Here is an 11,412-nt window from a genome sequence, read left to right as displayed (position 1 = left end):
TGGGTAATAAATCGCTGAATAATTGCATTGTATCTGGCACAAGAGATGGGCAAGAGATCAGTCATAATAAGCTTAATGAATGGCGGATCAGACTCAAGGGGCCGAATGGCCTACCCCTTTTCTAATCTTGCATTCTGAAAAAGCAGTGCAACTTTGCAGCTGTTGATCAAGACTGTAACGCAAATAATTTATCAACACAATTTCAATCCAAAACCAAGGAATGATTATTTTTTATTATTTATATATAAATCACAAAGGTAAACATCAATGGGAAGTTAAAAAAAGTTATCAATTTGTAACTAATTCATTTGCTTTGAACCTGATAATATTGGCATTTTCACTATTACTGTTTACACGGATGGCATAAATATATCTGCAAAAGTGGTCCTTATTTTGAATAGCGGAGGAAGTGTATTTAAAACTGTCAAAGGAGTTTATAATGCAAGGGATCCACAAGTTATTTATTAATATCTGAGAAATCTCAAATAGTTTTAATATCACAATTTAATATAGGTGAAAAAGACTTTGTAAATACAATCTCAGAAGTTACATTACAGAATGTTAGAATGCAGATTGAAGCGAGTGGGGACATTCCCCCATTCGCTTCCCATTTCCATTAGACACCATTGCTTTGCTGCAAGCCCACTGGAGAACTCCATTTGCACGCCGAGGACTTGTTTATATGTGGAAATAGTGGGGGAGGAATTCCAAGGCACTTCTGGTAAAATCTCTCCACTGGACTGGAAAAGTTCCAAGGAATTTCCCAGTCCAACATTAGTATTTTTAAATATATAAATCCACTTTTCAAGTTTGAATTTAACAATCTCCTGTTCTTAGTAACAACTGAACACTTTCAACCATACTCCATCCAAAATTAATTGACCAGTCCCTGCTAGCATCAGTATCTGGTGCAAACAATAAGGTCCCTACAGTCTTATTCTGACTCACCACCACCTCAACAGTGCAAGTCCATGCTCTCTCGTGCTGCCTTGGTTCCTGGCTGGGCAAAGTGTACCCCAATTGGTCTTACTATATTCCCGTGAGTTAGCAAGACTGGATTAAGGTGTAAAAGGACAGAAATCAGGTTCCACTATCTAGGCCAGGGGACAAAAGAGTAGGTGAGGACTGAAATGTCTGTTAGCTCTACAGCATTTATCAATAGTAAATTAAAACTCATCCTGGCACAAGGTGCAACTACAATGTCAATGCTCAAGACCTGGCTACATCAAAACTATTGTGTTCTGTAGTGGTGAATCATTTCCATAGTTATAATTAACAGTACCACCATTTTAGACTACAGGTGCACACATTGCACAGTACTGCCTCGAGCACTTTGTGCATTCAGCAGTATAATATTTACATAGCTTAGAACTTAAAAAGCACTAACTGACATAATTTAGGGAAACTACTTGGAACAACAATCTGGGCCCTGTAAACTACATCATCTTTGAAAAAAAAAAACACTTAAAGAAAACAAAAATCATAACTTGTATAAATCCATGAAACATACAAAACAATTAACTAAATACATGAGATTCAGCGAAGAGACACTGATTAACATTTCCATTCCTGGTGCATTATTTAATGGAAATACAGAGCCAATTGTTGCCACATCACTTTATAAACTGCAGGAATGCACATGAACAGCATCAAATTTACAAACACCCAACATTTCATTAGGGTTAACAATCTGGCTAATTAACAATTGCCCAAGCATGTGATCACCAAATTGACCACCAATTAAGCCTTTTTTCTGCAACTTCTAAAACAATTTAAACAGAGTACAGTAGCTGATTTTATTCCAATCATTTCATCCACTTGAGTGCAAAGTAAAATAACTTCACCGATTCATATAGATACACATTTTCATTTGGCACTAACATATTGGACCACACTGAGGAATGCATTCCAAAGGACAGCTATATTTCCATGTTATGCCCAATTCATGTACCTCCTAGTATTTAAAAGTGATTCTTTTATGTATTTAAGAGAGATTCTATAGGGAATATTCTCATTCCTGAAATTCCAAAAGAACTCTAGACAAGGAAACGTTTACAAGGCATATAGGATAGAATTCACTAAATGAATGCCTGCAACTGTTATTATGAAGGGGAATGCACCAAATATTAAAGTATGCTTTGGCACACATGACACACAATACAGCATGGGTACTTGACAGGACTATTACCTTTTCAACAAAAAGATGTTACACACAAACGAGGCAGTTCATTTATCCAAACATCTGGTATCAGTCCAGGTGGATCAACATAAGGCATCTCCTGTAGCCAACGAAACCCAAAGAACTAATACCTGTTCACAAAGATCATACCCAGACATCAGAATTTTTTTTTTAATTTGTCAATATTTTTTAAACATTACTTTGAAATGCAAAATTCAGACCATGTTAAATAGTTCACCTTTATTTTATGCTGACAAAAAATTATTTATTCCAAGATGTTTTTATTTCCATTTATTAACTGTAATAGTCATGAGTATGAAGAGCTTAATTAGCAGCAAACAAAAATCAATATTGTCAGCCAAGCTTCAAATAATGAACTATTTATTCAAGAGGTCTTAAATTGTCTGCAATTTGAGAATTTCACTCAAAGAGCTCGACTGCCAATACTGAATCAATATTTTGCACATTACATGTCCATAACCTTTTACACAGTTATATATAGATGTGTTTGGAGTGCCAAATATTAGAAGTAAAACAATTGGCTCAAATTGGGACTTGCGAAGTAGCTTTCAAAATAAGAGGGGAGTATAACAGGCACATTTTAAACTTTTATTAATGGCTTACAAAGTTTGTCAGTCCCGTAAGAAAAGCCTCCATGGGCTCCCATGCTCCTGGGAAAACTTGCCATAAATTGAAAGTACTTCCAGTCTTTAAAAATGTATTTTCTATTCAGTGGGTACTGACAACAAACAATAATATGTGGAATTCTGCCTGCTATGCAAAAGTCCATCCCAAGCATGCTAATGGGTTGAATAAAATAAGTTTATTATGTTTTTACAAAGCCTCAACTTCTACAGCTAAATGCAGTTTAGCAAGTAATACAACACAAGTACTTAGGACTTCAACCCATTACTAAAGGTGAATCACACTAGGTCCTATTAAAACAGAAATATTTGTCAACAGTCTCTCGCATTAGTTTGTGTATTGGTCCTGATGCTAGTGTAGCATTTAGTCTTCAGGGATCTCCTTGCGCACATCTGGAAGGCTCCAATATCCTAGATATCTTGCAAAGGACAACTGCAGCTCATAGGCCTCCACTTACACCATTGAATGATCATTGTGTATCCCGCTCAAGATGGTATGGTTGAGGGAGGAGGCCGAGCGATCTGAACCTTCCGCAGCTCCATTGCTGGTCTCGTTCCGCTGGCAGCACAGGATCTGCTTGAAGGTGGCGCTCATTTCCTTGTCGCGGTAGGAGTAGATGATGGGGTTCATCGCAGAGTTGAATTCGGCCAGCAAGAGGAAGAACTTCTCGTACGTCAGGACACTGCAGTCAGGGCAAAACACATCGAGCAACAGCAAAACTAGCCCCGGAGTCCAGCAGATGATAAACGCCCCTAAGCAGAAGAGAAAACAAACACTTAGTATTCCACAAAGAACTTGCAGTATGACTAAAGATAAACAAAAAGCACTCAGTGGGTCAGGCAGCATCTCTGGAGAAAAAGAAAGGCAATGTTTCGGGTCAAGTCTCTTCTTCAGGCAGTATGACTAAAGATAAACAAAAATGCTGAAAGTAACTCAGTGATAAAGGAAACAGGCCATTGTTATCTCTGGAGAAAAAAGGAGAGGCAATGTTTACGGGTCAACTCAGTCTTCTTGTGTCAGGCTGAGGATCAGGAGGAAAGGGATTTATATAGATTCAGTGATGTAGGGAGATATATATAACAACATGAATGAAAGATATGCAAAAAAAACAGTGATAAAGGAAACAGGCCATTGTTTGTGACGGCTAGTTTAGGCCAGGGAACTACACCGACTGTTAACTGTGTTTTGGTGTTTGTGGCCCTTAGAAGCCAGGATTTATAAGTCATCCACCTTTTAACATCTCACTGACAAATAGAAAGAAGCCACACACATCTCACTGATAAATACACCATAATCCTAGGATTAAAAAACTAGTCACTAATGGTGACTGGATTCTATAGTGTTCACATGACTTTTAAGGAAGGAGAATTGCATCTGGTCTACATTCAATCACATTGCCATGGTTTCTGGAGTTTAATTGTAATTGCCTCCTAAAATGGCTAGTAAGCTCTTCGGAACAAGGGTGATTAAAGGCAGAATTTGGACCAGCCCCTCATGGCAGTTATACAAAATGTCAGCAAGGCCAGATTTGGAGTATTGTGTTCAGTTTTGATCTCCCTGCTATAGAAAAAAATGTTACAATGTACAAAAGAGTTGCAGGGTTTGAAGTACAGGGCGAGGTTGGGCAGGCTAAGACCTTATTCCTTGGAGCGCTGGAGGATCTTATAAAGGTGTATAAGATCATGCGAGGAATTGGGTAGATGCACAGAACCTTTTACCCAGTGTACAGGAATCAAGAATCAGAGCTCATACATTTAAGACAAGAGGGGAAAGATAGGACCCCAAGGAGCAACTTTTTCCATACAGGGAGTTGTGGATATATGGAATGAGGTGCTAGAGGAGGTAGTTGAGGCAGGCACTATAACAACATTTAAAAGACATTTAGACAGGTACATGAATTGGAAAGGTTTGGAGGGATATGGCCAAACACAGGCAGGTGGGACCAGTGTAGATGCGACACCTTGGTCAGTGTGGGCAGGTGGGCCCAAAGGGTCTATTTCCTTGCTGCATTGGAAAAAGGTCAGATTATCCCAAAAATGCACAATGGCATTTCAGGGATAACTGATGTAACTTCCACTACAATGATCAAAGACGTTACATAGGGAAACATGCAATTTAATGTGCACAGCACAAAACTCATGCCAGAAGTACAAGCAAACCCATGTAGGAATTACTACATTCATCACTCCCTTTAATAACTCAGCCTTAAAATTTCAAGGATCGTTTCCATTGTTCCTTATGAAATCTTATCTAAGAAAATATTTTGCCTCATCTCATTCTGAAATGGGGACCCCTATATTTTTAAATCAGGGCCCCTAGCTCTACCAGGGGAGGAATCAGCCTCTCCACCTCCACCTTACAGAGATCCCTCAGGATCTTATATTTTCAATCAGATTCCCTCTCAGCATTCTAAACTTCAACAGATGCAATCATCCGAGTTTTTTTCTCATGACCCCACCTATTCCAAGTACTAGTCCAGTAAACTTCTCGAAATCACTTCCAATACATTTACATCTATAAATAAGGAGATAAATACTGTAAACAATCTTCCAAATGCGAATTGATAAATGCTCTATATAACTGAAGTGTAACCTTCCTACATTTGTATTCATTTTCTCAAATACAAAACAATAATATTTAACTTTCCTAGTTACTCTGTCTCTGCACACCAATGTTTTATGAATCTTTCACAAGGATGCCCTCATCCCTTTGTATCTCATAGCTCTGCGATCTCCCAGCAATTAGGTAAAATGCTTCTTTACTTTTCCTGGCCAAATCAACAATTTTACATTTTCGCATATTAACCCGTCAACATTGCTTTGTAGGATATAAGATGGCTACAACCTGCCTTCCTATCTTTGCTTTATCAGCAACCATACGTTCAGTAGCCTTTCGCCAGGTAATTTGTGCAAACTCCAAATTGACTTGTTGCTTCCTCGGTTATTTCAGGGAGTGGGGACTTTTCATTGCTTCTTTGTACTCTTCAACAACCCGACATCCAAATACACCATGTCGGTCCACTTAAAAAGTCAAAGCCCCGACCAGATTCCTGGGGTACACTATTGGTAACAGTTAGTCAACCAAAGAGGGTACACAAAATTGCTGGAGAAACTCAGCGGGTGCAGCAGCATCTATGGAGCGAAGGAAATAGGCGACGTTTCGGGCCGAAACCCTTCTTCAGTCAACCAAAGAGATCAGTTTACTCTTCATGATTAAATTTATGATTAAATTAGTTTACAGTTTATGATTGAGTCTGAAGAAGGGTCTCAACCCGAAACTACGCCCATTCCTTCTCTCCAGAGATGCTGCCTCACCCGCTGAGTTACTCCAGCATTATGTGTCTACCTTCTAGATCAGTTTACGCCTTTGCTGTTTTCTGTTAGTCAGCCAACAGAAAACTCTATACCAATATGTCAATTCCTGTACCACAGGCATTTATTATTCACAACAATTGAATTAGCACCTCTGTCAAATGCCTCTGGGAACACAAGTACAATACATCCACTGCATCCCATTTATCCACAGCACCATGGTTCTTTACAACTGAAACAGGCAGCACTGTGTGGTCAGTTTCTTGAAATGGATCACTTCACAAATGAAACCCTTCATTTGTCAATTGTAAAACTATCCATGTGTTTTAAGTAATTTATTTCTCAGTTGTACCGTATTAACAAATTTCAACCCCATTCGTCTCACAATTCTGGTGCAATTTGTATTAGAATTGCAATCAGACCCAAAGTGGAAAGTACAGGCCACCCCAGAGACTTGAACACAACAATCTCAGTCAACCATTCATTGCAGGACGGACCTGGGGAATGCTGACCTACCAGAATCGGTGGCATTACCCTTCCTTCCCTCACCCCCACAAAGACATTAAACCAAGTCCCTGACATTAAACCAGTCTGAAGAATTGTCAAAATGTCTCTACCTATCCCTTAGATCTCCAGAGATGCTATCTGACCCACCGAGTTTCTCCAATATTTTGTGTTGTTCCCTGACATTCAGCCAGAAAAACAAAGCACTGTACAGAAGACACAAATGACTGCAGCTGCTGGATTCAGCAAGTCTAGCAGCACCTGTGGAAGGAAATGTATAGGTGACATTTTGGGTTGGAACCCTTCTTCAGAGGGTGAAGAGAAATGGTAATGATAAGAAGGGAGGGTCAGGAGTTTGCACCCATCATACAACTCTCCCACCCCTTACAACTTTCTCCCACCACTCCGTCACCCTGTACCTTCCCTCCCCATCTGATCAGCTTCTACCTCTTCCTACTCAAAGTCCATTTCTCTTTTAACCCTCCCTTTTTCCCTTCCACCCATATATCTCCCCTCCAGCTTTATATTTCATTCTTCTCCTTCCTTTCATATCTGACATCCCTTTAACTCCATTTCACCTCTAGCCTTTGTCATTTACTCCAACAATCTGCCAATAAAGTCCCCCTCACCTGCATCCACCTATCCCTTAATCGACAAAAAACTGGAGAAACTCATTGGGTGAGGCAGCATCTATGGAGCGAAGGAAATAGGCAATGTTTCGGGTAAAAACCCTTCTTCAGACTGATGTGGTGATGGGGGGGGCGGGGGGTTGAGAGAGGGGCGGGAAGAAGAAAGGAAGAGGAGCCAGTGGGCTGAGGGAGAGCTGAGAAGGGGAGGAGAAAATATCCACCTATCCTTTGCCAGGTTTTGTCCTCTACTTCATCGGTTTGAACATGAACAAGGGTCCCAACTGGAAACATAGTCTATCCATCCCCTCCACAGATGCTGCCTGACCCTCTTAATACCTCTGGCACGTGGGTTTTTATTTTGCCATTTTTGGAAGTGGGCTCTGCACTTACAATTGCTAACATTTTCCGTGCTGTAAGATTGGTTGAAGTTCAAAAGCACCCCACTGGCTGTCAACTATTAAGAGAAGTCATTGTTGGATTCCAACTAATTCACTAACGTCCTTCGGAAAATTCTGCCTTCCTTCTGGTCTGGCTCATCCCACATACAACTCCCGAATCTGAATTGCCCTAATAGCTCATCAAACCTCTTGGTTCAAGGGCAGCATGCATTGCCTTTGCCAAGCAACACCCATGGAAAAACAACAAAAAACAAAAGCCAATCTTGGACAAAAAATAATATTTGCTCCAAAATCTTTACTGCGTCTTGGGAAAAGCAAAGCCTATGTTTTCTGTTGCAATCAATGACGCAAATGAGAAGACGTCAGAAACCAGCTGCACATTTTTGTGTGCCTTTATAAACCAAAAATAAATTTAATCGATTACTACAAGAATATGTACAATACAAAACAATAGCAAACCCACCAGTACAAATGAAAACAAATATTCTTAAATTTTCAAATATACTAAGTATGAAACAACTATGTTACAATTTGTGTGTGCCCTTGTGCAAGATACTTTATACAAAATGGAATGTGAAGGTTGTAGCAATGAGCCAAGAAAGTAGCTAGTCAACTGGAGCCCACGCTATTTCAGAGCTGGGAGGTGGACGAGCAGCGGAAGCATTATTATTGCTGCAACACCACCCACTGCACACCCTTTCCTATCCAAAGCAAGCATTAAGTCCCAAGGTGCCTGAAAAGACATCTGCTCGGATTATGTAGTGGCCTCAATTTTTACCTCGTCCTCGTTTGCAAAACTACTCCATCCTCACATCCTTCACCTTCTCTAAAAACCAACAGGTCATCCAACCCCAAACTGCTCTGCTCAGAGTAAAAATCAGATTTGTTCCGCCCTCACCCCTGGACTCCCTGACCTACACTGGCTCTCAGTGAAGCAAACACAAGTTTAAAATTCTCACTCATTCTCAAGTCCTTCCATGGTCACATCACATTACAGCAGTGGCATCGCAGAGCTGAGAATAATTAACATCAAGTAACAACCATTTTCCTTGGTGTGAAATATGCCTCCAACATTGGTGTGTTCTCCATTTGTGCCGACTGACTTGTGTTTTATCAAGTTTTATTTTTTAAAGTCACACTTGGTAAATGCTATCATGATTTCAATGGTATTTATTCTCAACTCACCACTAAAATTCAGTTGTTGGACCAATGATGTGATGAAGTCGGGGTGGGGAGAAGGGGGGGGGGCGAGGACTGTGCCTGGGAAAAGGGGAGCAAGGGGTATGGTGACAGGGTTGTCAGTATAGGTTTACATATTGCCCATGTGCACCAATTAAATCAGATAATACTACATCTGAATACAATCAAGCAAGTAGAAAAGGGTAAAATACCAGAGTGCAGAATATAATTTATCAGCATTACAGCTCCAGAAAATAGTCCAATGTCCACAATAAGGTAGGTTGGAAGATCAGGATTATGCCCTAGCTTATGGGAGAACCATTCAGAAGTCTGATAACGTTACTTGGGATGACAAAATGTTCCTAAACAGAGATGAGCAATCATATGAACGGGCCCTAGCAGCGCACATGTCACTGACAGGTCTGACCTACGCAGCTTCATCCTCAACATCACAAGTCCATGATTGCGCATATCAAGTCCTGGAGCCACTACTATTTGTCTACTGCCACAATAGATCCAAAAGGGATGCGATTTTGCTGGCTTCCCACTCTGCACTGAACCACCTGGACAATAGAAACACACATGTAAGGCTGTTGTTCATCACCATCATCCCCTTCAAACTTGTTATCAAGCTTGGTGAACTGGGTCTCTGCACATTCCTATAGGGTGATTTCACCAAATGTCAAATGAGCGTAGATCCCCTCACGTGACCGAAAAATTTAACTGGAGGACATATGTCACTTTGGTGCATGTTAGTGAATGGGGAAACACGCACTTTCACACCCGTTAAAAACATGGAAAACGGCCGATTTTTTAGCTGAAATTTTCTGTGCTAGTCGGGGTGACCGGGAAGCACAGCGACCTAAATTTTCAGGCAAAAAAAAGATAGAAAGTAAGGTAATTACAAGAGGGAACTGAAGGTGGTAAAACAGCGGAAGTGAACAGCAGACATTTGCCGTGGAGATTTAAAGGTCCAAAATATCGGGAATTATAGCGTTTGCTCGCTGAATTTCATCAAAAGTAAGGCATTATTAACTTTTGATGAAATTCAGCGAGCACACGCGATAATTCCCAATATTTTGGACCTTTAAATCTCCACGGCAAACGTTTTCCATGTTTTTAACGGGTGTGAAAGTGCGTGCTCCCCATTCACTAACATGTACCGAAGTGACATATGTCCTCCAGTTAAATTTTTCGGTCACGTGAGGGAGGATCTACGCTCATTTGACATTTGGTGAAATCACCCTATGCAGCCGGATCCTCGATTTATTCATCAGTAGACCACAATCGGTACAAATTGGCAACAACATTTCTCCCTCGATAACCATCAGCACAGAACCACCCAAGGGCTGTGTGCTCAGTTTCCTGCTCTTCTCATTCCGTGGCAATGGCTGCGTGGCCACACCGTTCAAATGCCATCTTTTCATTTCACCAACACCACTATTATTGGGCGAATTACAGGTAAGGACAAGTCAGAGAATACAAGGAAGATTGATCATCTGATTGAGTGTTGCGAAAACATCTACCGTGCTCTCAACGCCCGGCCAAGAATCTGATTGTTGACTTTAGAAGAGGGAGGCTAAGAATCAACAAACTTGTTTTCATCAACAACTTCAGGTTCGTGGCTCTGCATTTCTCTGAAGATCTGCCTGGATCCAGCACATCGATGCAATTATAAAGAAACACATCGATGCAATTATAAAGAAACCACATCCACGCCTTTACTTCCTTAGAAGATTGAGAACATTCGACATGTTGCCAAACACTGTCTTGAACTTCTTCAGGTATACTGTAGAAAGCATTTTGATTGGTTGCATCAAATTCTAGTTCAGCAACTCGAATACCCAGGAATGGAGATTACAAAAAGTTGTGAACACTGACTGGTCCATCACAGGTACTCAGCTCCCCACCATCGAAGGGATCAAAAAAAGGCCCCGCATCAGCAAGGACCCACTCCACCCTGAACCAGGTTCTCATTTCACTGCTGCCATCAGGAAGAACATACAAGGCTGAAAACTGTGACCTCCAGGTTCAAGACCAGCTTCTTCCCAATAACCATAAGGCTCTTGAATACAGCAAACACTAACTAAACTATGAGGTTGCACTAATGACGTAGGTCTTTTTTTGCAATAATGTTCGAGTTCTTTAATGTATTGATTTTTTTTTTTGTTTATGATATCTAGGAGTACTGCATTTATGGGCCTGTTATACTGTTACAAGCAAGAGGTTTTTTTCGTTCTATTTTCAGTACAAATGATAATTATATTTTCTTGGCATACATTATTCCTCTTGCCACGCGGACTCAGGGCAAGTAGCCAGGTGTCATGATTTTGGATTACCCAAAGTTTACTTCTCTTGTAACCTCAATGCTGAGGGGACTATTAGTTAACAAGGACACATCCATGCACCACTGATTCAGCAGTGGCATCTGCTCTTGCTAAGATCACCAGAAACCCAGTCAGAGGGCCGAACTGAACCAGACTGGACACATTGGTGTGTGGATGTGTCCTATGGATCCCTTCAATGGTGGGGTGGTCAGTACCTAGAAACACAGAAAAATAGGTGTA

The 11,412-nt window shown here is 40.7% G+C and overlaps 1 protein-coding gene across 3 annotated transcripts in view; it reads right to left on the bottom strand.

Moving 5' to 3' along the window:
- Positions 1-200: 200 nt before the first annotated feature.
- LOC129695477 (lysophosphatidic acid receptor 1) overlaps positions 201-11,412 on the bottom strand; it is an 89,055-nt gene continuing 77,843 nt past the window's right edge. For all 3 annotated transcript variants that reach the window (XM_055632451.1, XM_055632452.1, XM_055632453.1), the window contains exon 4: positions 201-3,576. In XM_055632451.1, the coding sequence (XP_055488426.1) occupies positions 3,278-3,576 (299 nt within the window). In that variant the 3' untranslated portion in view covers positions 201-3,277. The remainder of the gene's footprint in view (positions 3,577-11,412) is intronic.

The sequence above is a fragment of the Leucoraja erinacea genome, chromosome 3, assembly GCF_028641065.1.
Source record: "Leucoraja erinacea ecotype New England chromosome 3, Leri_hhj_1, whole genome shotgun sequence".
Taxonomy (NCBI): Eukaryota; Metazoa; Chordata; class Chondrichthyes; order Rajiformes; family Rajidae; genus Leucoraja; species Leucoraja erinaceus.
The sequence above is the reverse complement of the archived record's forward strand: the minus strand, read 5'-3'. Positions and strand labels throughout refer to the sequence as shown.